The following is a 26,543-nucleotide window of genomic DNA, read 5'->3' on the forward strand; positions in this document are numbered from 1 at the left end:
TTGGAAGGAAATGCATTGCATGATGGATTTAACATTATCAAGTTGATTATATAGCGAGCTGACAAACATTGTGAGTGTAGAAAATATGTAGTAATTAATCATTTATATATGTAGTAATTAATGAAAGAAGTTTAAACACACCATAATCATTTATATATAATGAATTAGTACAATATTTTACACTTTATATATTGCATGGTAAGATACATGAGTGACTTATTCTTATAACGGGTACATATCAATTTTTTTTTATAAAAATTAATGGGTACAAACTTATTCTTATTTTATTTTTTATATATTTGAAATGTTTGAATTGAAAATTAATTAGGAGTTTAATAAGGATGTGAGTATTAAAACTCTAAATAAATTACTAATTATTGTTCATATGTGCTAGTTTGGTTTCCCTCGTTAGCCCACAAATAAATCGAATGATAAAATGTAAAAAGAATATCCAACCAATCTAAAATTTAAAAATACATTAAGTCATATAACTTAAGATATTTTGAATGGTTATATTTAACTTTTTAAAATTAAAAGTAAAAATCATGGTTGGGTGGGTGGTTGAAATTGAAACTTTGAAAAGGTGCAGCATGCTTCCCCATTTCAGCACCATGTGTGTGGTGTGACCTCCCCTCCATCCCGATTCCCCATCCTTCACATCTATCTTCTCTCTCAGTCCTCTCTTTCTCTCCACTTTCCCAGGCTCTCCCTTTCTCTGCTTCTCTCCCTCAGTCTCTTCTTCTCTGCAAAACACGCACAGACCACACACGCACACACCACACACGCAGACCACACACGCACACACCACACACGCAGTCTCTCCTTCTCTCCCTCAGTCTCTCCGTCGTCCGTCCATCATTCTCCCTCAGCCTCGATCTCGATCCTTCTCCCTCGGTCTCTCCGTCCATCCTTCTCCCTCAGTCTCTCCGTCCATCCTTCTCCCTCAGTCTCTCCATCCTTCTTCTTCTCCCTCAGTCGTCTCTGGTGGTGCGCCGCTGAGCAAGGAGTTGGCCCAGTCATCGATATTTCAGGTGAGATTCCATTGAAACCCTAAGCCCTAAACCGATATCACATATGTTGAATCGTTGATGCATGCGTGAAATTTGGAGTATATATGTGAAATTTAAGTTAAAATTCGTGTTTTTGCAAGGTTTTTGGGACGAAATGGGCTCGGGAACAAGCACACCATCTCCGGCGTTCTTCTCCGGCGTCCGATATCGGAATCCGATTGCACCGTTCAACGAAATTTCTCGATATTTCCAAAATATCGCGATATTATCGATAATATCGATAATATCACGATATTTGGACGAAAACTACACGGAAACCAGTTTAAATATCCATTACCCGAAAAATCGATATTATCGGCGATATTTCGCCGATAATATCGATATTTAAATCCATGCTCACTGGTAAGTCGAATGGTCGTAACCCCCGTGACGCCCTTAAACGCACTCGTCCTCAGGATAGGTCTCACCTATATGCAAAACAACTATAAAAACGTTATTTAAAGCATACAACCAACAATACGTAATAACTTCTCATACGATGCTCAATTTGGGTATATGAATATACCACAGTGACCTACTCGACGTCACGGACGTCGAGGTATTTTTAGAAAAAATTTCCAACACGGCACGTCCCCCACACGCGTCATCTTCTTCCTCCAGTCGCCGGACTAGTTTCGCCAGCGCCGGAAAACTGAATATTTTTCAAACTCCATTTTCTCCGTCGATTCTTCACCATTTTTTACAAAATTTACATCAAAATGAAGCCCTAAGCATGTAGAATCACATTATACTACTTTAAGGCTCAAAAACATACGAAATCTCACCGAAGAAAATCCAAGAAAACCGGCCAACTTCGAACCTTACGATCCCGACGTCCAAAACCTTCAAACTAAGTACTCCGAGCTTCCTTGGGACCTCACTAAGCTCCCTGTAAGCTTAGAATCCCTGAAAATCAACATTTCACGTCCACATGAATAGTACTCAAAACTAGGGGTTCGGGTTTCAGGAGTTTTCAAAGGTTCTAAGTTCCAAAAATGGTACCAATGAACTCACAAGCTTGCAAGGATGAAGGAACTCACCTTTTTGACGTCGATCCGTGATGTTTTGAGGGATTTGGTGTTCGTCCGTACAAGTTCAAGAGGGAGAGAGGAAGAGAACTGTGAGGGAGGAGAGAGAGAGGGCACGGGTAGGAGAGAGGGCTTGTCCCGTGTGTGTGTGGTCCACCCAAAACAATCACAATCCAATTCCTTTAGGTCCATAACCACACAATTTGTATACCATTTAATCTACTTAATTAAATTTTCCAAGAACTTAGGAGAGTATACATTTATTCGAATAACATGTCACATGTACCTTAATAGCCTTTAAGGGCAATTCCGTCATTTCACATCCACAATAAATAAATTTCGGGACGGGCTGTGACATATTGTGCGGTTAGTTTTCGATAAGTACTGTTTATGTTTAATTTTAAATAAAAAAATTCAAAATATTTTTTTACCGCACAAATGTATATGAATGGATAGAGATTCTCTCACAAAGAGGATCCGATAAGATCCAAATCCTTGAATTAGGACATAATTGAAGCAGTCAAAGGTCAAACTAATCGCAGCAAAAAATATCGAGCACATCTTATTGGCCCCATATTAGGTGGAACCACGTTTACCCTGAAGGGGATTAACCAGTTAATCCGCGTCCTCTTTGGTGTTATAAACTGTAAAAGCATGCATTTCATACTTCATTAGCTGCCACACTCTCGTATTTATCCAAAAATAAAAAATTATATGACTTTCACTTTACATAATCATCTTCCACGAACTTGCTATTAAGCTAGTATTAATCCTATGTCTCTAAAGGTATGCATATTTGACCACATTTGCATTTGGAAGATCAAACTTTAAATATAGTTTAATGGCTTTTAATTTCTAGTTTTCTTCTTTTTATGTTGAAACCAGATTATTAAACTGTGATGTGCTGCTTTCTTTATACCAAGCAATTTTTACCTTTTCAAATGATATATGTAGTTTGAAGTCAATTGTCAAATAATAGAGCATTTATATATCTTTTTAATTAGGATAGTGCTGAGTACGCATTTACTTTTACCGATTACATATCTTTGTTAACTTTTAGTTATTAATTTTCTTTAATTTATTCAATTCGATGACCAGAAATTAAGAAAGGTATATAAGAAGTAAAACTAAATGTGTGGATAACATGATACTTTAATTATTGTTTTACGAGGTCATGAAACCCTACTGGTATAGAGTGAGCTTAGATCCTTTGCATTCGACTAAAACAATGGAACTCTTATTAGAGCGGGAGATGCAAAATGTTTTGAAGTGAGTATTTTATCTTTTTATATTGGTTGTAAAGATTTTTATAGATGAGATGTAAAATGCTCATCTTAGCCAGATAAATGCAAATAAAATTGTTATATCTTTAGAAGTGATCTCCACTAGTTAAAGAGAGAAAATGAAATGATATCTTAAAATAAGATATCAAATTTACTTCTCTCCCATTAGGGTAAAAGTTAAAACTCATGTTTACATCTCTCAAAAATTTTAAAAAAAATGTAAATGTGGTTTTTACATTTGATATTTAAAATTGATTATTGTTTAACATGAATCGCGCCAGCATCACGAGCATCTATATCATAGAGTAAGCTCACTTAGGGCTATCTCCAAGCGATGCTGTAAAACAACAAAAGCTCTACTTTAAAGAGTTAAACTAAAAAAAGACATATTCAATCGACTACATATTAATGTCAAACGCACGTAACCTAATTTTCATAACATAAACCCATCTAACTGGTATGATAAACGATATGACAATTTACACTAAATTCATCTAAATGGTGGACAAGGAGAATCTTAACTTTGATGTATAATGGACCAATATGCTCTAGCCATCATGGCTAAATCTAGATCTCCTAACAGATGAGCTCATTTAATCATTTAATTACAACTTACAACAGAATTGAAAACTTATGAATCCTAAAACATTTCAATAGTTGTAGCAATATAAGAGTAAATGATTGTGCATTCAATGCTACGTAGCACTCAATGTTACAGGTGTTTCAGCTGTTAGATTTGATATCCGAACTATTAGATTTTCTATTTTCAATCATAGCCACATCATTCATATCACTCAATGATACAGTTGTTCTTAATTTTCCATTTTGTATTGCTGTATGAGAGTTTGGGTTGGATGAACATTTTAGATTTAAAATTGAGGGACATACAAATCAGGTGCAGGAAAAAATTGAACTTGAAGCTGGAGTCTGGAGATGCATACATCTCATCAGACAAACCATGCACCACAGAACATGGGAGGCACATGAAAGGTGCATTTGGTACACTAATTCTACCATATCTTAACAAGCAAGCTCCCTTGGTTGACACTTTAGCCTAAGATGCATGACATTTTTATGTGTGGTGTGTACGAGTGTATAGGAGTGGGACCTTATCACTTGTAAAAGGGGTTCATCCCATCAATTATCAATCATGTTTATCTATCACCAATCACCATTGACATTGCTTTAATAAAATCTATATTGATTTTCTTTTTTCAACTAAGAATTTTGTTCGGTTGATTAAGGACTTAATAATGTTGCATATTCATATATTACATGTTAAAATTATCAAGTTCGAATCCTTCTTTCTTAGTTGAGTATAAAATACGAGAAATCCATCAATATAACTCCTCTCCCATCAATATGCAACTCTTCTCTCCCATTAAATATGATTTACATGTTAAATTTTTTTTGAATCTTACGAAAGAGATGAAAGCGAAAATCAAACTCTTACTATAAATATGAGAAACCCATCAAAATGCAACTCTCCTCTCCCATTAAATATGTTTTTTAAGGACAAAATCAACAATGGTAATGTGATATCTGTACACAAACATATGCACTTTTTTTAGTCGAAAAAATATGAACTATGAAGTGAAATTAAGGAAGAAACAAGCTGGACCATGCACGATTTATATTATAAGGGCCACATAGCAAGGACCCCTCATTAGCACGTGTTGTAGAAGGTAAAAGGCCGTAGGAATGTGTAGAAGACAAAGAAATACAAACGTATATTGCATACATCCACATATAAAGAACAAGAAAAAGGTTAATGGGCAAATACACATATATACATACATATACATATAATATATTCCTGCTCCTTGGGAGGTACCAAATAAATGACTACTTGAATCAGGATTTTGAGCATAAAAATTTCACTAACCTGTAAAAAATGTATTCTAAACATTCCTTTAGTTATATATCAACGTTCCAACAAAAAACTCCAAATTCAGCAAGGTAAATGTATTAAAATAAATTATATATATAATTCAAATCTATGTGTCGTGAATCTTTATAATATAAAGATCTTAGACCCCCAGTTTGAAAAATTCAGTATAATTGAAGGCTGTCTCAAAATATTATGTAATATTTTATGTAGTGGGGGTGTGAAGCACAAGAAGGGAGGTGATCTGCTTCGAGTTGGCCCTTGGCCGGCCTGCCGGGCTATTCTGAAATCAGACAGGTCAAAATGCATGAGATGATCAAATCTGGACCCCGAAATCCACCTCCATGGAAGGAGAATAATTTATGTGACATGAATACAATATTACGTGGCGTTGCATGATTGTAGTGCCAGTGAAATCAAAGAAAAAAATTTACACATATTTTTATTTTATTAGAATATGACTATACAGTTACATATAAGTCATTTTCTCTGAAAGAAGGAACTAACCGATCAATATTCAGTAGGGTTTGGAAGCTTTTGATTCGTTTGTGTTTGTTGGTTTTCCTGGTTTCACTAACTTAAGTTATATAAACTAATTTGTTCTTTAGAAACATCGACATCAAAGTACCATATCTTATGATCTGTATTATTGAATTGGAGGCATGACACGAAGGTCATCGGACAATTTACAAAATGAAAGTAACAAGGAATCACACAATACAATAAGTTCCAAAACTTTTACCTTTTCTTTGTTTATTTCTATTAACAATTGTTGTCTATGATTTAAATTGACACAAAACAGTGCATTAAGGTGACACAAAATGCATATCAAAAAGTAAACATATATATATATATATATATATATATATATATATATATCAGGGAGCTTAAGGGGAGGGATCCCCATTTTTTCAAAAAAAATGGGGACACGCTCCCCACCGTTAGATTGACTTTAATGAAATTGTGTGGTTGAGATTAAAACACAGGCCATAGAATCTCAACCACAGGATTTCATTTAATTCAAATCCAACGGTGGGGAGCGTGTCTCCATTTTTTTGAAAAAATGGGGATCCCTCCCCTTAAGCAATTCCTATATATATATATATATATATATATTGTTGAAATATCTCACTCGGTCGTATCTTTGAAAAAAAAAAAAGTTCAAATATCATAACTTTCACTTCAAGTAATACTGAGACCCTTATATAATTTTATTTTTTTAGAAAAACTCGACGGTAGGGATTTTAATTTTACATATATAATGTTGTTTCAGGCATATATAGTAATATACCTTTTTGCCAATGGTTTATTTCCTTGAATTATCTTGTGGTAATAAGTCAATATGTAGGGCCTTTTATTGGCGAAAACCAGCACGTGAAAAATATGACTAGATTACATCTTACCTCAGAAAATCCAATCCATGTTCTCAACTTCCTAATTGCTGTTGGTTTGGTTTCAATAGGGGGCCGGAGGGCAGGTGGGGAAAGAAGAGAGTAGAGTCATCCCCGCTACCAAGTGACATAGCAATGCAATTATGAAAATGTCAAACCTACAGCATAGCATAGCATCCCATCCAGAGATGATTGCGTACACCCTAATTCAAACTTCATTTTCGATTCAGAGTATTGATTACATTTGCTACGATCAATCGCCTATGCGCACGCCAGCTCCTAGCTGTTCGACGTGTGGTTGGCCCCACATGCATCAAGTCATCCTGCAAACCAACTGATAAATAGCACTGCTCTTATGAAAATGTCAAACAATCATACAATAGCATAGCATGCCAACCAGGGATGATAGCAACGTCGGACATGGAGAATTCAACTTCTATCGACTCAGAATACCGAGTACTTTTGCTACATGATTAACATTTTTCACCAGTGTTGAGCACATGAAAGTCTCACTCGAAATTAATTTTTACCACTGTGAAGTGTGAATGAACTACAATATCAAGCCATAGCTAGATACATCATACACTAAACTCCTGGTGCAGCCAAACTAGAACGACGATAGCAGTTGAATGCAAAAATGAAGAAACCACATACAATCGCAGTAACATCAAGAGAACTTTGTGCAGACGAATGTGGCATTACAGATAAAAGAACAGAGGAAAGGAATTTCAAAGTTAGAACATACATTTATGCTCGTTAATGAGGGATAGAATGGTGCAACTACGGTGAAAATCACATTTGATTGTCTCCAGCATGCCTGTGGCCCAGGATCATTCTACTGCTACGTGTGTGAGATTACGAGTGCCTCCAAGCATACACTGTTGCACCTGGGTCTGCTGAGAGTTGTACATTTTTCCATCTTCATATAAATGCAATTTGATGCATTCCCAAACAAATTTGTAGCCCCTCGTTTCTACCTAGAATATTGACAATTATGTGGTGAGAATGGACAATGATAGAGCTCATTGCCAACCAAGACGATATTCCATCTGCAATAGGAAAAAGGAGAAATGGATCCCTGATGGTGGCGATTGCATTGGAAATTCAACATACTCCAGCAAAATACATGTGCTGGTACAGCTGCTACTGAGAGGACTCCTCATGTGAACCACTCTGTGGTGCAGCGGCTCGATCCTGTGACAATCTAGATTCCAAGTTTTCGACATCAATAAAGGGCTCCTTTAATCCATCATCCTTCTTATCAGTGTCATCTGACGTCTCATCATTCTGCTCTACAGCTCTAGAGCGTTCCTGTTGCTTTGCCGTTTCAGTATGCTGGTGGAACTCTGTATGCAAATTGTAAGGAAGAGATGGAGCAGTAACGCCTAACCCTTTGGAAAGACAAACATATTTGAATGCAAGTTGCTTGTAATTATTAAGAAGGTCCTCTACATCATTGATGGTTAGGTCCCCAACATTCACAAACAAGTATGGATATTCCTGGAAAACCTGGCCCGCCTGATCGTTGTTTACAAGGACAGCTGCACCCTTATTCTCCAAATCTGAAAGAGATGGAATTTTTGAATAGGGTGAGTTATCCTTTGCATTGGGTATCTTCTTCCCTCGGGATTTTGTTTCTGAAGATTTGGACTGTGCTGCTGGGTCCTTGTTGGCATTTGGAGGTTGATGTCTGGTTTCCATAGATTCTGATCTATGTACATATCCTGCAAATGGACTGCTTTGAGTATACTGACCATCCAAATCAGTTGAAAGTCCTGAAAGAAGTGCTCGAGCAGTTTCCATGTTCTTGTCGTACTCAGATTCATCCAGTGAAATAGCATTTGCATCTATATTTGAGATGAAGGACTCAACAGAGAGCATATTTGTGAAAAAATAGGATGCTTCACCAACTAATCGAGATTGTCGCCTGTATCTTTGTATATACAATAAATTTGAGTGCAGTTGTGGAGGGTTTGCCTGCATCGCATCAATAAAATAAAGCAACTTTGTAAACCTGACATACTATGTTGCCTTCTTTAACTGAGGAGCACAACCCACCTCTAGGGGAGACAATAATTCAATAATTTACTTAAAATCAAACATCATAGGTATTGCATCAAAGGTAAATGTTTAATCAAATAATTCAAGCCATGATAAAAGTTAGTCATACCTTTAAAGTAACATAAATTAGGACTGGAAGAAATTCATCAGCTCCAGGGGGATTCTCATTGGAAGCAACAGAAGCATTCATCAGCAAGTTATTGATAACCTTGCAACAATTGAGGATACACACAAGCTTATCCCTCGGTGCCTTATACATATTGATCTTTTGCAGTTCTTTTTGTGCAAGCTGCGAAGATAAAATTAAAATTTAAAAAAAAAAAAAAAAAAAAAAAAAAGCCAGGGTAAGGATTTTTGAGAGGTATCGAACAAATAATTAAGTCGAAATAGACAGAAGTCGGAAACTATAAATTATGATTGAACAATGCCCCATGCGCATTCTCAGGAAAATAATAAAAACCTAAGGGCTGTTTGATAACCATTTCGTTTCAGTTTTATTTTTCATTTTCTGTGCTATATATAGAGGAAAAGAATGCCAGAGAAACGAGGAATGAAGAAGGGTGAAGGAAGGGTGGTAGAAAAAATGTGTATGGATTAACACACAAAATGAAAACTAAAACAAAAAACTGGGAGACAGTTTTAAGTTGATTTCAGATTGAAGTTATTGTTTTCATACTATCTCCTTTGTTTCTCCGTCCTCCCTCCCACCACCTCCCTACATCCTTCTCCATTCCAATTTCTCACGTATACTTTCCCTATATCTCTAGCAGAAAAAATGACATGGTAATCAAACGGGCCCTAAGAAAAACAAAGTTGAATTACAAATTAGAGAGACTGAGACACATTAATTACCCCGCACATGAAGAGACAGTGAGTGTGCACCTTGGAAGAACTGTAAAGGGGGAAGTGATCTCTATTTTATGATTCTTTCAACTAGGTATTTGTCTGAGCTATAAACACTACTGCCTATGTTGGAAAACCTCCGATCATCATGACTATTTCTTTTTTAATACCTGTCAACATGTGTGTAGGTTTTCTCCAAGAAGGCCCTTGAACAAGGACCTATAACAAATATAGACGGCTCATATGCAAATCAATACATCTCGATTAAGATCCATGACCATATCTTTATATAATGTACTTCATTCGTGCATATATAGGAAATTTGGTTTATGTCAACAAACAATTTCATATTTCGGCAGAGGTCAATCGTCTATTTATTTTCTAGTATAGATTGGAATAGAGAATTTTCCTCTCCAACTAAGGTTAATACCATTTGCTAAAATTTCTCTTCATTGAGCTATCTTTAAAACACAAAATGTTGATCAACTCAATCCTAATGTTGAAATATTTTGTGACCTCAAACAAATTACCACTGTTTGATATGTGTAATATATATTACTGCCATGAGCATACAAGGACGCTTCATTTATACATATTTCATATGGGTAGTCCTCTACTCACCAGCCATGAAGTCTCATTTTGAAAGGTGGGCTTGATATCCAAATTTTCCGGCCGAATAAACTGTTGTACTAAAGCCATCTTCTCATACAGTTGCTCATCAAGTTTTACATCATCTGGAAGCGAAGCAAATACGCGAGGAAACAACTTCGTCATAACATACTTCTCCAGTCCCTGCATTTAACAAAAACCCACAAACGAAAAAGTACCAACAACATCAACAAATCATACATATATTAACACAAATTGTTAGCCAAAACACTTTATAGCAAGCAAAACTACAATGCAAATAGTTGGATTCGTAAAATCGAACAAGGGTGTAAAATTCAACGTCAAATTCAAGCTCAAAGTTGAAACTGACTTCGCCGGCACTGTCGAGCTCCTCCTCTGAACAGCCCGCCCAAAGTGGATGAGCCCTGAAATCAATTTCCATCCGGGCAAAGAAGTCCTGCACTGCAGCGCTGTCCCCCTCAGGATCAGGAGCATTGTTCGTAAACGACACTATGAAACTGCAATCCAGTCCAATCCAATCCAATTCAATGCAAAACAAACACAACACATCTTTGTTAACACTCAATTCTCAACTACTGTAATTAGAGATCATCACCACATCAACAAGCAATGAAATGAACGATCGGAATCTTAAAAATTCGTTTCACCTTTTTATGGACTTGACGAAATCAGCGGCCGACGGTTGACGCATGCGTTCCAGAAAGTCGTGCAGTCCTAAGAACACGTCGGCGTTCTCCATTCTCCTCCGTCCGATGGCTCCAAAACCTCAGCTCGCGGCGATGATGAGAGAGAGAGAGAGAGAGAGAGGGGGGGGGGAAGGGAGCTGGAGAGCACAGTGCTTTTACTTCCAAAGCCAATTGCAAATTGATTGTGATGGAGCCGATGCACGAATTGGTTATCTGACAAAAGAACAGAGCATCCAACGTTAATTAACCAAAAAAGTTAATTAACTTCGTATATATTAATTCACCTCTCATTGCGCGTCCTATTTTTCATATTTATTTTTTTAGTATTTTTTCCAATTTTCACTTTTTTTTTATTAAAAACTTGTTGATAACCACTTTTAATTTTTAATTTTTAAAGAATAAAAACCGTTTTTAGTTTTAAATTTTAGTAGTCGTTTGATAACTATTTTGTTTTCAGCTTAGAAAATAAATTTGAGTTTAAAAACTTATTTGATAACTACTTAGTTCCATAAGAAAAACTAAGAATGGAAATCAAAATGATGATGAAAAGGCTCCTTAGTTTTCAAAGTTTGACTGAGAGGGAGTTCGGCTAAGCCATACAATAAGCAGCTTAATTTGGTATCAAATTCACCATCCATGAGATTCGAACATATAACCTTTTACTTCCAAGTGAAGATGAATACCACTGTAGTACAAAGTGGTAGTTTGACCTCAATGTTTAGTTTTTAGTTTTTAGTTTAATTTTTTGTTGAGTGTTGAAACCGATTGTCTACGTTTCAAAAACGAAAAAACATTATAATAATTAGGGTCATTTGATAATAATTTTGTTTTTTGTTTTTAAATTTCTATTAATTAATGGTGAAATGATCATTAAACGAATGAGTAAAAAAACAAGGTTTAAATCACGACGATCAAATTACAAGATCCAAAGTATAGGAAAGGGATCCTCTCATGATCCCTTCCATCAAATCCACTTAATCACCTAATTCGGGTCCTTAAAATTGATCAAACGGTTAAAGTTATTATAATTTTTAAAAAGACCTTATGTTTGTAGCTGTTGAATCAAATTTCAAGGATCCAGATTGATTGATTTGGTAAATTTGGTGAAAGGGATCCGGAAAGGATCCCTTTTCCAAAGTGTAGACATTGACCAAGTCCATCTCCGACGCATGTAGAGCCCTTTAGCGAACCCTATAAGCCCAATCAAATGAAAGATAATGTTAGGGAAATAAATTTGTAGATGAGGAAGTTGATGATACTTGATAAACGTGTTCATTTTTATTGGTGACTCATCATTTAGTTTAGTTTGTAAATTTTGTCTATAAAAACAAAACGATTTGCTTTCTTTGTTAGGGTTTTGAAAAGAAAATTGCAATAGGGTAATTCTAAAGAGACTAAATTTGGAGACAAATTTTACAAATTAAATGATGTGTCACAAGCAGGAATAAGCACGTTTATCAATACTAAGTAATAAATAAATCATCAACTTTCATGTCTTTTAGTTCCCAAGCATTACTCCTGCAAATAAGAAGAGCGTAAAACTGCCACGGAGGAGGTTCGGATCAGTGAGCTACCTGATGAATTCTAATTGCCATTATTTCTCAATTGAATGTTGAGGAATCAGCAAAGACTTGTTTCTTCTCTAAGAGATGGATAAATTTGTGGAAACATGTTTAGTTGTCTAGATCTCAACTTTGATTCAAAGAACTACAGATTGGTTGATCGGATGAACAAAATATTCTTGGAATATCATTAGGGTGAAACCCTAGAAGCTTTCAGGATGTCTTCCAGTCGTGCTCCTGTTCCACGCAATTGTGTTTCCCTTTATTTAGAAGCCTACATGCACCATTGCACTCTCCCTCATCATGCTATATTTGAATGCAAAAGCAATGTGAATGACAGAAGCATTTCGATCGATTTAATGATATTTTTCATCAATTATGCATTCTCAACTAGACCTGGCATTTTCACCCCGACCCGTTAAAATTAGTTTTCGGGTGAATGATAAACGGGCCGAGTGGTTAACGGGTCAACCCGTTAATCACCTGTTAAATAACGGGTCATTTTGGATGAACCCGCGAAACCTGTTAACCACCCGTTTCACCCATTATTATGGACTTTCTTGGGTGCGACCCATTAGAGTGATAATGCTTTCCATTCTCTCTGTCCTCGAAATCAAGCACAAAAGACTCACGGGCCCCATGATAAGCCACAGTGGAGACTTTGTCCTTCCTCGCTGTTGCAGATCGATCACTCCCACCGTCATCTTCACCATCTGAGCACCTTCTTAGGCTACCTATGGCAAATGACCAACATTTTGTTATTCATCCTTTCCCATGAGGTCCCTGCGTACTGATGTAATTTTATCAGGATTCAATATTCTCATAGGCAAGGAAGAAAATATCGGAAATATCGGTAGTCCGAAAACACAGAAATATCGATGGAAATATCGGGATAATATCAATATCGATAAAAATTACATGGAAACCATGGAAATTGTAAGAAAAACTTGGAAATTTTTAATGAAACTTTGCAGGATGTTTATTTAGTCAATTATCTATTAGTTTATCACAAAAAATTGGAAGGAAATGCATTGCATGATGGATTTAACTGATTTAAGTTGATTATATAGTGAGCTGGCAAACATTGTGAGTGTAGAAAATATGTAGTAATTAATTAAAGAAATTTAAACACACCATAATCATTTATATATAATTAATTAGTACAATATTGGGAGGTTTTATTTAGGATATTAAAAAAAAAAAAGGGAAGTGAATAAATGATAAAGAATAATGTGCCGAATTTGACACTGGTTTTCCGGCCAAACCACGGCGAGTTGGCTGGAGTGCAAGGTATCAATCTCTTCGTCTCGTCGAGTAGTACAACTTTCCTTTTTGTTTCACTCAATTTCGTTGAGTATTGAAAAAGTTATACTCATTTCTCATTTTAATCTTACCCAGTTTCCGGCGACCTCAGTGACTTTCGAGGCATGTTCTGGCCAAACCACGACGATTCAGACGTCGTGTGAGGTACCATTCTCTTCGTCTCTTCGAGGGCTACAACTTTCATTTTTGTCTTGCTTGATTTTGTTGAGTTTTGACAAAGTTATGGCCGTTTAAAGTGGGTGTGGATTTCCGGCCGAAATTCCTATTTTCTTCCTTGGTCGAGTCCCACATCGCCCATGCGAGGGCCGTGAGCAAGCAAGAAGGCCTTTAAAATCCACATTCCCAAGCTCAGAAAAGCATATCTTGGTTGGCCTTTGGGCTATGATCAAGTGTAGTATGTGTTGAGATTTCTCAACATTTAAGTATTTTTTAATATTATATTTCGATATTATCGATAATTTTGAAAATATCGTGATATTATTGATATTATTGATAATATCGTGATATTTTGACGAAAATCATTTAGATAGTTAAAAAAATATTGAATCTTCAAAAAAACGATAATATCGGTGAAATATCGCCGATATTATCGATTTTTTCTTCCTTGCTCATAGGTGAAGATGAGACAGATTCTACAGGTGGATTTGGTTTTCTCGGAGCCAGAGATTTTTGAGAAGCTTGAAGTTGCAGCCACACTGCGAGCAAAGCAACACAAAAAACAAAGAGAGAGACTCAGAGACAGGCTTAAGAGTTAAGATGCTCACCACTCTCCACCTCAAGGCTCTCGAAGCCCACAATCCTGCCGAAGCAAAACTTTTTTTTTTTAATGAAATGTTACCAAAAAAAAAAGTTAACGGGTGAAACTGGTTGGGTTCGGGTGACCCGTTAAATTAACGGGTCGGGTTGAACCTAATGCAAACCTAGTAAACCCAACCCATTTACAGGTATACTCTCAACCCTTCACATTAAAGTATAGGCAAGGGGGGAACATATCTTCAACTCCCTGCAGATTTTCCTGAAATAACTAGTCTCGAGAATGTATCATATAGTGTTGTTGCGGAGGACAAATGAAGCCTCGTGAGTTTGGCTCCCTTGATAGAGCGACCTCCTCTCTTCCGTAGAATTACAATCGATATAAAATGGGAAAATCTAGATCTGTTCACAAGCAGCAGACACAATTTATTAAACAAAAATAAAATACAAAATAAAAATTATTGAAAATATAACTTTAGCCCCTGAAATTTAATTTTCTCCACATCCCATCATAAGTTTTTTACTCAAATAAAACTCATTAACTAGATTCCACATCAACAAATTCATTAATTATATTTGACTTTACACATTTAAAAATTTTTGATGCCCAAAACACCTCTATTTGAATGTTTGATGTACACAATTAGTTCCATATAGATTGTACGGGAGAATTAATGATTTTACGAAAATAATAAATTTATTGCCTAATATATAATGACACACCCGGACCCAGAATGTCCATTAGGACTCCAAATCAAGTTGTGCTGGCCGACACCTGGAAGGTGACGAAGCCATAAAGTGTAAGGATGTGAAATAAATTTAAACCTAAGAGTGCCTAAATACCAGAGTGCACTGGTGAGCGGGAAATAACTCATCTCACACGTGACGTTAGAGCATAAGTATGTAAAGCATAGAGGATAAGGATTATACCCTCTGAGGTAGCCACATATCCTGAGATTTGCCAAGAATCTTCGTCGATACGAACTTTTAACAATTAAAACCTGGAAGGGAGGAAAACAGAAAGCGTGAGTTGGCAAAAACAAATCTTTTCAAATTCATTTCTTTCTCAAAGGTTCTAACCTCTCGCCGTAAAACCTGTATAATTTTTCCAGAACTAGAATATATCAATATATTTTCACATCATGCTTCACATATCCATAAATCAAAAGTATGCCATGCCAAATATGAAATAGGATAAGTGATTCAAGTGAGAATAAGCTCATGGAAAATAACATATTAGCCAGAACCTCTGCAGAGGTCTGTACGGCTAAATTCATAACTCATCAATCAATCCAGCCGGAGTCACCACAAGTGACCTGTACGGCACTACACTACACACGAGTCGAAACCACTGAAATGGTTTGTACAACAAGACTGGGTGTAATATAGTTATGCTCATTGCTACGCTCTCATGATAGTTATGCAATAAATCGCTAGTCACCTACAAGTTGGAACCACCTATGATGGTCTGTACAACAAGACTGTGCACCTAAATTGGATCTAATGTGAGCATATGGTGTGAGAGGTGACATTATATTCAGGCATGTGTCAGCTTTCTCTGGCTAAATCACAATCACCCTGGTGCAGGTTATAAGCTATCGTTTCTCAATCACATCTCACATAGCCAACCAAACATGTTCATCACACTACTCAATTCCTCAAATAAACTTATATCTCATTTATTTGATTTCATATATTGTATGGCTGCACCTAACATTTTCGTTAGGCTACCTACGTACCCTAAACAGGGATCAAGCCGTTCGTAGTTCATATTAACCAACTATAACTCACCTGATACTTACCTGAGAGTCCACATCACCACAATCATATAAATGCAACTATTAAATGCACATTCAAAATATAAAAGCATTTGACATAGTAATTCAAAGCATACTTTCATTTAAGTGTATTTCTGGGAAGTATATCAAGTATATAAATATATATTGAAAACCAAAGGCCCATTCACCTAGAGTCCACGCTACAACTCCCTAGAATGAGTACCAAGGCGTCCCGATCAATCGACGCCTAAAACAATAATCGAATCACATCTCAGCACTCTTATCAATAAAATACGTAACTAACATATAACATATAACATATCCTCCAGGATAATTTAGAATGGTTTAAGACCCATTAACCAAAAGTCATCCGCCGACCAAAGTTCAACGATAGGATCACAATTCTACATAACTCGATCCGGAAGATCTGCATCTCAAATTTCTGATCAATAACTTCCCATGAATCACATTATGCGTATAGAACAACATGCTAAAGTTTCGTTATGATTCAACGGTTGGATCTCCGCCAATTTCCAAAACCGAGTGGCGATTAACCTTTTATTTTATGAACTTACAAATCCAATTCGAGAAGATCCATACGTCGGATTTCCAATCCGTAAGTTCCTATGATCCTCAAATATTACGTATTACAAAGTATCAAAGTTTGGTGATGATCCAACAGTTGGATCGTCGATTCATATTTTCACCTAACCACGTATCGAAACGAATTTAAGTTCAAACGATTAACCAACGTTAAGCCACTACCAAAACTGAACTCAGGACATCAATTATAGCATAAAAGTAACATTGGCAGCCCACTGGCCACGCGCTGCCGTGGGTGGCGGTCGGCCGCCCCAGATTGTCGGAAAATCCAACTATTTCCAAAAATTACCAAAATTTACAAAAATGAAGATCTCAATGAGTAGAGAAACTTTCATACATGTGGCCAAGGCCAATTCGGTCGGAAAAGCCTCTAATTTCAACAAAACCCGTCGGAAACCCTAGGTTTTGGGTGTGCTCAATCCGACTCCAAAACAACTCTGTTGTCCCAACCATTGCTTGGGCTTTGTTCTAGGCCTCAAGAGGATGCTATGGGTGGTGGTAGTTGGAAGAAATTGCTTCGGGATTGGGTGATTCGAAGCCAAAGTCGCCGTACCCCTTCTTGCGGGTTCTTCCATTTTCAAAGCCAAATCTCTCCAAATTTGAGATGGAATGGAGAGAGGGAAGGTCGTGGAGGAGTTCCCAAGTAGTTTCTTGTAGCAATTCGCCGGAAAAATGGGTGAAAATCGTCGAAAAGTGAGGTGTTTGCCGACCGGGTCGAAAACGGGTTGCAGGTCAAGGGGATCCGACCGATCCCCTTCCTCTTTTCCTCTCCTTTCCCTCCTTTCCTCAGATTCTGATTGGTCCTTCACTTCTCTCACTGTTCTGATTGGTCCATCTCCTCATTCCTTGGTTGGGCAGCCAATCCCCCTTCTTCTTTCTTTTGTTTCTGATTGGGCAGTTCATCTATCTCCCCCCTCTAACTAGGCAGCGCCCAAACCTTTAATTCCCCTTTCCAAAACTGAAATTCTACCGCAAATAATTAAATTACTAAAATGTCCCAAACTTCAAACATCAATATCTTCTGCGGTATAGCTTGAATTCACGAACCGTCTGTGCTCATGCGTCCGTAATGACGAGTACTATGAGGGTATGCCAAGAAAACAAATCTTAGGTGACACGACACCGTAAATAACCTCCATCAATACACACGTGCCTCGAAGGGCAATTTCGTAAAATCACTTAATAAAATTATAAAAATCATAATTTTTTTGGGACGGGCTATCACATATAATAACAACAAAACATGCCTAATATATGTAATAATACATGCTTAGTTAAGTCAACAAATTATATTTGACATATAAATGTAGGTAAATTATTTCACACACATATATATAACAAAAAAAAAGCCTGGTATACGTAAAAATTCATGCAAAATAATTTACCTACAAAAAATGTTATTTGATTTAGTGCACCTACTATTCGAATTTTAAAATGTTAGATTGCTTCAAAAAGGCAAAATAATTTCCTCACTATATGTAAAATACATGCAAAATAATTTACCTACATAATAAAGCAAACACAATGTATGCAAAATAATGTACCTACGTAAAAAATATTATTATTTTATTCAATACTATTTTACCTATTATTTTGTACATGTAATAATAAAATGTGCCCAATATATATGATGATACATACAAAATAATATACCTACAAAATATATGTTATTTGCTCATCATAAATTTACGTATAGGTAGATTAATTAGTATAATATGTTTGATCATATATGTAGTACTATGCATACATACATACATATATATATATATATATATATATTGAGCTTGTGGTAGTACTATATACATTTGAACATATATATGTATATATATGTGTGTGTGTGTGTGTGTGTGTTGGGGGTAATAATATGCAATAAATTATTTGTTCATTGTAATTAAGGTGAGTAATAATATTTATTGATTTATTTTGAATGTTGTGGTACAAGTTGTAAATATTTTGTATTAATAGTTCAATTACTTTCCTACATGGCAATCACTTTTAAATTTGGGTTTTATTTGAATGTTTATAATTAGGTGGGTTTTTATATAGGAAATAAGAGTTACAAAGGTCTATATCTAAAGAATCCTAAAAATTATTGATTTTATGTCTGAGTGAGAGTTACGACGTAGTCAGGTGTCTATGAGGACTAGGCGCTATTTCTTGATTTTCAAATGCTTAGGCTTAATCGGACAATGACCAAACGCCTAACGCCTAAGCAGGGATTATTAAAACAATCACACAAGATTAATTTTAAAAGTCTGCATCAATACCTTAAGGCGATGAAGTTTTATGGCTTCGTTGGGTATACTATTGACACCGGATTTGCCATGTATTTGATCGAGAATGCAGTCATGCTTGAAAAGGTTCTTGTCGAACAAGCCACGGAATTCAGTCACAACTTCAAAATAACCGATCATGAGAAGTTGACGGCTACAAAACAGTCTGCAAAAGTACCACCAGGAACTGAGCTAAATATGATATAGTAAGAGGAAATTGTAACAATACTTCCTCAACTTTAATTCAATTAAAGTAATGGTTCTTCAACTAAAAATTCATAACCATTGATCCCTTAATTCATCAAAACGTGCAGTTATGGTCATTTACGTCAACTCCATTAAAACTTCACTTAAAACGAGAATTCTTACTACGGTCTCCTCGCATAACACGAAAACTTTGGCTAAAGCAATGTATTTTCTGTTTTGCATTACACTTGGAATGATACAATAACATCAATTCAAAACGTTACTCCTGCTACTGGGTCTACAACTGACTCCCGCATCAGAAAACATTTCGGTCCTACATAAATCTATATCACAAGAGCTGTCAATTTGTATAGATACTATATTGTACCCTCCCACGGCAGTGACAATTGGAATTATCTTCGAACACAAACGGTATTTTCAGATTCACATCGATGAAATCGCCAAACACTTGGACTGAACAGCTTCCACATAACTTAAGCACCAACCTCATTAGCTCTCAGGTTTTCGAAAAAAGTTGAAGAAATCAGTGCCTTGGACATCATGTGTATCAGATCCATGTACTATGCTATCTCCTATACTCTCAAGAAGACTGTCAGCTGAAGTTGATGTGAATCACAATTTGAAAAAAATATACACAAGAAAGACCCTACAACGTGAACCGGTTTTAGAATAACGAACTCCAAACAGCTGCATCCCCTTCACCACACTTTTCATGAACAGATTTAATCCTTTCCACCGACTTGCAGATACCGCTGCAGCTCCAATCAAATGATGCAATACACACATTACCTGCCTGTGCCTTCCACTCACAATCTGCAGACGATTCATATAAATTATAAATACCCCAGCAACGGACAAGTTTATCAAATTTATACATTGTAAACAGACTGATAAATCTGTTGTGTGGGATCGACTTTGACTTATGTCGTCTATTGGGTAGCGAAACATGCACCGATGCCATTACTAATGCCACACTACATTTCTTTGCCTTTTCTCTTTAGATTTGGATGCACGACATTCACCAATTACATAATTTTTCAAAAAACAGTACCTGGTGGAGTCCCACAGCACATATTGCGTTCATCAATGTGTTCGACTTCAAGACCAATAAACCACGAACCAAGTGACACATCTTCATTGGCATACTTATGCAATATGGGCCTGCAATAAACGACAGGATGTCACAGAACTCTATCATGTCTTGCAGAAAGTAATACACAAAAATTTTCAAACCATGTTTACCACTTTCAACACTTGCAGACTTTATTAAGTATGAACCCATGAATTAATCTCGTTGGGAACACCACTGCTTTCAGGCCATTACCTTGATTTAGATCCATATCAGAGGTATCATTTTCTCATATTTTTTACAAATTTCATATAATGGACAACACAACATTTTGAAAGGTCAAAGAAAAACCCAGACTTCTTTTTTTTTTCTTTCGTATTACCAAAGCTAGGATCAAAGATGTTTGCAATGTCTTTGACCATTCAATGCATTTCTAATATCCAACACAAATATGTCAAGTTTCAACATCTAGAACAAGATGTTCAATGTAGTACCGCAATTACTTCTATTTGGAGAAATAGAAAAGATGATCTGATATATTCTTACTGATTAATGGAGACGTATGTAGCAAGATCCCTTGAAATTGCATAAATCTGTCCAGTTGCATGCCGGAAGTACTTGTTTCCCTCCTCTCCAAACTTCCAATACTCCGGTTCATGGTACTTCACATTCCTAGAGAGTAAAGAAATATAAAAAGATCAATCTCTCCTCCTTGAAGGCACATGCAAATTGAAGAGTATCATTTTCTCTCATTGTCATAAATGCATCAGGACAATTACTTTTGGGCAAGAACAGGTCCAGATTTCATACACCCAATGTAGACTCTTGGTTTTGAATGGTGACGGGCAAGAGTAGTACCTAGCATACCTATGCAAGTAAGATTTGTAAGAAACTCATCCTTGGTAATAATATTTATACATTTATTCTAGTTGAAGATAAAGCAATGATGCAGCAGTGCATACCTAAATTGACATGTACATCATCATCCACCTTGACATAAAAATCAGCATCCCATTGTGCAACTGCAGTAGTGAAGAAAATTTTCGTTTTGGCAGACAATTCATGATAGCCTTCAACGTGTTCCTACAGTGAAAAACCAGAATGATACCGAATTCCTAGCAGAATTGTCTTAATAGTAGTTCCACATAAACAAAGCTTTATGTCTACTCTCTTACCAGCCTGAGGAAATCATTATGTTGAGCATCTTCTGAATCAATGGCTCGATCCAAAATGCTGTTGGATGTTGCACTGTACAAACGAGGCAGAAAACACTCAAGTCAGGTTTGGATAGAAAAAAACACCATTTCAATAACCTATCCACTATCATTGTGTGCTATGCATTAGAAGGAAAAAAAAACAGGTTATGGCCTCTATTCATAGGTATAATTTATCCCGTATACCTTCCTATCCTCCATATTAATTCTTTTCGCTCAGAAAAAAAAATGGCACGTCATAGTTGCAACATAATGGTCAGACATTTTATGAGTTCCAACACTACCACTAGCTCACACAGCAAGTAGTAAAGGTAACATTAGCAAAAGAAAAGGAAAAACTAAGTTGCAAGTCTCAATATCTAAAATGCTGAAAAAAAACTAAAGTAAGAGGAGCAGGTGATGCAGAAAAAACCCATAAATGAGCTATTGGGAGATCCTAATGCACGTGGTATGTGTTTTTAGGTTAGCAAAAGAAAAAGGTGTGAACTAAGCTGCAAGTCTCAATCTTTAATTTTTGACTTAAAACTAAAGTAAGGGTGGCAAGTGATGCAGAACTTGTTACTGATCTATGACTAAATGGAACTTTTCCATACCTGTGGCCAATCATAAATCGGATAACTATCCCTTTCTCCCGCTCCAACTGCAGTAGCTTTTCCCCTGCCGAACAAATCAGACACTTTCAGCAAGCAGGGCCATAAAAGCATGGATCTTGTTTACACTTATACAGAAGAATTACAAGCTTGCAGTACCTTGAGGCATCCAAGTCTCTCTAACTGAATCTCGCCTCCTTCTACTACTAAAAGCAGTGTTAATTCCAATAACAATAAATGCTTTCTTTCTAGTTGAATTGGCCTTAGACAATTGCAAGTTGGCGGTGGAGCCACCGGAGTTCCCCATCTCCTGCGAACTCCGAGCTGCCGCCAATTCCATCTGAATCAACGCCATCTGCTTGTCTAGAGATCTGGCACGCCTCCGCGAAATTCACAATAAAATAGCCAAATTTTCAGTACCCAGTACAAATTCATACAATTCCAACAAAAACAAAACATCCCAAATCCAAAAAAACAAAAAAATCAGAACAGGAGCTCAAGTGTTTGCACTCACTGAATTGATTCATGGGTTCTGTAGATTTCGTCCATCACATTCTTATCTTGTCCATGCTTCTATAAATAGCAACAAATTTCCTCTTAAAGAATACTCAAATTTAACCAAAAGGGTATGTAATTAGAGAGAAATTAATTAAAATTAACACCTTCTTAGTTTCGCAATCTTCCGAGACGATTTGAAGCTCTTGCTCTTGGCGTCGAGTCGAAATTAGCTGACCGTTGGTTTCAGGTGCTGCCCACATTCTGCTACCATAAAAAATTCAAAACCCATAATTTGTTTCAGCACTAAAACCTAGAGAGAGAGAGAGAGAGAGAGAGAGAGAAAGAATTCCAATTGAACAAAACCAAAATTTGGGTAAGCTGGAAACGCTACCTGCCGGTGATGAGCATGCCGAGAAGGAAAGCGGGGATGCAGAAAATGGGAATCCAAGTTGCGGAGATCTTGGAGCTTCGGCTCTTCATTTCTTCTCTCTGAATCTAGAGAGAGAAAGAAAGTAGAAATAGAGAGAGAGAAGAAGTTGTGACGAAGCTGATTGCGAGATGAGAGAGACGGTGAGAATTTAAAGGTGGGATTTAGAAAGAGAAAGAGGTTTGAATTTTCTTACGAATTTTAGGCCTGTTGGGGTCCATTTGTACGACCGCCATAAAAAAAAATGTTTGGCATTGACTTTTTGCGAATTTATGCGAATATGTGTCTCCGTGTTCGGCCATGGCGTCCGTCTCAAGTCGCCGTCTCTCCGCGCCAGTTACGCCACTGGTCAAGAATCAATACCCCTTGTTTTTCTAACTCGGATGCGTCACTTCCCATACAGTTTGGAAACCCGAACCGTTTTTTTGGCTTCTTTGGAAAATACAGGCGTGAGAGATTTGAAGTGGATGCATCAAAAGATCCACAGTGGCCTGCAACGTTGATTCTTAAACTGATTTGGGTTTGATAAGAAAAAAATTTACGTCTACCACGAACAAGGTATAAAATATCGATGATATCGGAAATATCGGTAGTCCAAAAATACGGGAATTTCGATGGAAATATCGGGATATTATCGATATCGATAAAAATTGAATAAAAACCACGGAAATTGTAAGAAAAACTTGGAAATTTTTATTGAAACTTTACATGATGTTTATTTAGTCAATTATCTATTAGTTTATCACAAAAAATTGGAAGGAAATGCATTGCATGATAGATATAACTGGTTTAAGTTGATTATATAGCGAGTTGGCAAACATTGTGAGTGTAGAAAATATGTAATAATTAATGAAAGAAGTTTAAACACACCATAATCATTTATATATAATGAATTAGTACAATATTTTACATTTTATACATTTCATGGTAAGATACATGAGTGACTTAGCAAGGTCTAAAATATCGATGATATCAGAAATATCGGTAGTCCAAAAATACGAAAATTTCGATGAAAATATCGGGATATTATGGATATTTTAGACCATGACCGCGAATACAATCTGGTACACTCATAAAGAAAATCACTTGTATTATGACATCAGATCATGATTCCGACAGATTAATCTCTTTGATAAGATAAATTAATAAAATAAAAGCATATAATTTTTTTGTTTTAACTTAGAAAAGAAAATTATTCAGAATTTCAACTTGATCGAAAGAAAAATTGTGTCTAACGCTAATACTACAAGTATTTTTACCCTCTCTAAAATAGGTCCAAAATCAAAAGGGGGGGACCTCTCTTATAAGACCAGGAGGATTCTCACCGGATCCTTTTTGTGAGGATCCTAGGAATCCTCCAATCACATCTGTTCATTATACATCGTATGGTCATAAATCATTGTAATTTTTTTATTTAAAATTAAATATAAACAGTATCTGACAAAAAATGGTCTCACGATGTATTATGAACGATGAACGAATAGAATTAAAGGATTACCAAGATTCTCACAAAAAGAATCTGGCGAGAATCCTCTCTCGTTATAAGAGAATTGAACTTTATTGGTAACTAACTATTAAACTCATGTCCCCACTAGAAAATTACGTTTAAACAAATTAAAAACGTGCAAGTAATTTGGATTTGGAGATTTAATGTTCTAAGTATGTGTTTTAGATTTGAAAATTAAGGTGTGGGTCCAACATTTAGTGTTCGGGGGCATGATTCATGGTACGGGGTTTAAGGTGGCAGTTCGATTCAATCTAAAACATATTACATACCAAAAATTCAAAACATTCATTTTTTTTATTTATTTGAACAAATGATACTATCTACATTAGTGGAAATGTAGATTAAGTCTCACAATGAGTTAGCAATAATGTGGTTCAAATTCGCTTTTAGCAAGAATCGAACTTAAGACTTCTCACTTACAAGTAAAAAAAATTAAACCGTAGTACTGGCACTAAAAAAGATTGTCCATCAATGCAAAAAATGGAGGCAACCAGCCAAGGGCTTGTGCTCTTTCAGCTGCCCTTGCAAGAATTGCCTTGGCTTGTGCCATTGCAGCTGCCCAATTGCAACAGTGGGGCCCACCCACGTGCATATACTAGCGCCCTCTCAGACGGTTGCCTTGCCCTTGCAAACTGTTGGAAATCCAATGGTACTTTGATTTGGATTGACCGTTGTATTTCCAATGTTAAAAAAATCGAAAATTAAAGGTTGCCCCATGTTGCACAATCTAGTGTATCTGATGTAAAAAAATAATAGTAAATCAATGGCATGGATTAATTCGAAGGTAAAAAATCTAAAAAAACCAAAAAATTATATTAAAAAATACAAATGTTTTTTAACAACACACTTAACAAACTTACAAAGTTCAACCATCTTTTCATTTGCCTTTTATTTTCAATTTACTATGATTTGCTTTGTATTTAAATTAAATTATCAGATCAAATAGGGAGTTTATTTTCAAAAATAAACTTACTAATTACACACTTACAAGGCATCAAATATTAAAAAACAAAAAAAAAATGTTTGTAAATAGTAATCATCTTTAACTCAAACTAGTGTATCCCGAATTTAAACATTCTCACATTTTTGTTAGTGTTAATTAATATAAAATATCATTTGTATTAAAAAAATAATAACTCAACCACTAACAACATGTTTGTATTTTGAGGAATAATTCCAAATGAGGTTGAAGGGAATTGCAATGAGAATGGCACAATTATTAGTGAACATTTTTTATTTAACCTTCCCGACAGAACATTTCGAGTACTTTCCACCACAAATTTTAAAGCATGAAACAACTCGCTTTTTTTAGGCCAAAATTCATGAGTATGAACTATGAAGCATCTGCCCACCCCAATTGATTAATGAGAAAGGTTAAGAAGACTCTCTTAAAGTGGAAAAAAAAAATTTCAATGTATCTGAAAATACAGGATGGTACAAAATGTGTCACTATACAAGTGGTGAAATACATGTGTTAAAAATTATCAACTTAAAATAAAAATAAAAAATAAAACTTTCCACCATTTATACTCGTGTCCTGGGCACAATGAAAAAACTTTGTATGAACTCTGTCACCTCATAGTTTAATGTCAATTCTCGTACCAACATTATAAATCATTATACCAAAAACATAAGATGACGGTCATGAAGAGACTCACTTTTGGGAAAGTCTCCTCAGCATTTTTCTTGATTATTACTCTTTTGGCTACAACATTATGCTAATTAATAGTTTTATCATATAGTTCACGCTAATTAAATTGCCAACATCTACAAATAACTAACATGTTATTTTTAATTTGTACATCGCGATATGATGTCAACAACTTACAGCTATGGATAGATCGATGGCTTGCTATTCCTCACATCTCTACAGCCAATGA

General features: G+C 36.0%; 2 protein-coding genes and 2 long non-coding RNA genes across 9 annotated transcripts; 1 reads left to right on the forward strand and 3 right to left on the reverse strand.

The window, feature by feature from the left end:
• Positions 1 to 312: 312 nt before the first annotated feature.
• On the forward strand, positions 313 to 1,265 carry LOC139198345 (uncharacterized). Its single transcript, XR_011583766.1, has 2 exons — positions 313 to 1,031; positions 1,151 to 1,265. It is a non-coding gene; the product is annotated as an uncharacterized lncRNA (long non-coding RNA).
• A 5,313-nt stretch (positions 1,266 to 6,578) lies between these two features.
• LOC103441620 (vacuolar protein sorting-associated protein 9A-like) lies at positions 6,579 to 11,109 on the reverse strand. Of its 3 annotated transcripts, none has more exons than XR_001790698.3 (6): positions 10,821 to 11,104; positions 10,523 to 10,670; positions 10,165 to 10,335; positions 8,810 to 8,989; positions 7,385 to 8,616; positions 6,579 to 6,962 (listed from the first exon to the last, which is right to left on the reverse strand). XR_001790698.3 is itself a non-coding variant. In XM_008380305.4 (5 exons), the coding sequence occupies exons 1-5, from the start codon at positions 10,910 to 10,912 to the stop codon at positions 7,783 to 7,785; spliced, it is 1,425 nt and encodes a 474-aa protein (XP_008378527.3). In that variant the 5' UTR covers positions 10,913 to 11,109; the 3' UTR covers positions 7,296 to 7,782. The 3 variants fall into 3 exon arrangements, 1 of the variants encoding a protein (XP_008378527.3); XR_001790697.3 differs by having other exon boundaries at positions 6,579 to 6,973; XM_008380305.4 differs by lacking the exon at positions 6,579 to 6,962 and having other exon boundaries at positions 7,296 to 8,616; positions 10,821 to 11,109.
• A 3,659-nt stretch (positions 11,110 to 14,768) lies between these two features.
• Positions 14,769 to 19,340, reverse strand: LOC139198442 (uncharacterized). Its single transcript, XR_011583968.1, has 3 exons — positions 19,146 to 19,340; positions 15,428 to 15,498; positions 14,769 to 14,899 (listed from the first exon to the last, which is right to left on the reverse strand). It is a non-coding gene; the product is annotated as an uncharacterized lncRNA (long non-coding RNA).
• A 207-nt stretch (positions 19,341 to 19,547) lies between these two features.
• On the reverse strand, positions 19,548 to 23,321 carry LOC103441619 (beta-1,3-galactosyltransferase 7-like). 4 transcript variants are annotated; one of them, XM_008380301.3, is made up of 11 exons: positions 23,121 to 23,321; positions 22,894 to 22,990; positions 22,746 to 22,804; positions 22,391 to 22,611; positions 22,235 to 22,298; positions 21,603 to 21,675; positions 21,390 to 21,510; positions 21,207 to 21,294; positions 20,974 to 21,099; positions 20,410 to 20,519; positions 19,548 to 20,171 (listed from the first exon to the last, which is right to left on the reverse strand). In XM_008380301.3, exons 1-11 carry the CDS (start codon positions 23,207 to 23,209, stop codon positions 20,023 to 20,025), a joined length of 1,197 nt encoding a protein of 398 aa, XP_008378523.1. In that variant the 5' UTR covers positions 23,210 to 23,321; the 3' UTR covers positions 19,548 to 20,022. The 4 variants fall into 4 exon arrangements, with proteins under 4 accessions (XP_008378523.1, XP_008378526.1, XP_008378522.1 ...); XM_008380304.3 differs by having other exon boundaries at positions 22,391 to 22,602; positions 23,121 to 23,310; XM_008380300.3 differs by having other exon boundaries at positions 22,894 to 22,993; positions 23,121 to 23,294.
• Positions 23,322 to 26,543: the final 3,222 nt, after the last annotated feature.

The sequence above is a fragment of the Malus domestica genome, chromosome 08 (assembly GCF_042453785.1).
Source record: "Malus domestica chromosome 08, GDT2T_hap1".
Taxonomy (NCBI): Eukaryota; Viridiplantae; Streptophyta; class Magnoliopsida; order Rosales; family Rosaceae; genus Malus; species Malus domestica.

What these genes read in the sequence shown, in the direction of transcription:
- LOC103441620 (XM_008380305.4), bottom strand. Translation starts at nt 10,912, where the DNA reads ATGGAGAACGCCGACGTGTTCTTAGGACTGCACGACTTTCTGGAACGC. An exon ending in TTCGTCAAGTCCATAAAAAG is followed by an intron (nt 10,671 to 10,820) that starts GTGAAACGAATT and finishes ACTGGATTGCAG; the next exon opens with TTTCATAGTGTCGTTTACGA. An exon ending in AGCTCGACAGTGCCGGCGAA is followed by an intron (nt 10,336 to 10,522) that starts GTCAGTTTCAAC and finishes TGTTAAATGCAG; the next exon opens with GGACTGGAGAAGTATGTTAT.
- LOC103441619 (XM_008380300.3), bottom strand. Translation starts at nt 23,209, where the DNA reads ATGAAGAGCCGAAGCTCCAAGATCTCCGCAACTTGGATTCCCATTTTC. An exon ending in AAGATTGCGAAACTAAGAAG is followed by an intron (nt 22,805 to 22,893) that starts GTGTTAATTTTA and finishes TGCTATTTATAG; the next exon opens with AAGCATGGACAAGATAAGAA. An exon ending in AGAACCCATGAATCAATTCA is followed by an intron (nt 22,612 to 22,745) that starts GTGAGTGCAAAC and finishes AATTTCGCGGAG; the next exon opens with GCGTGCCAGATCTCTAGACA.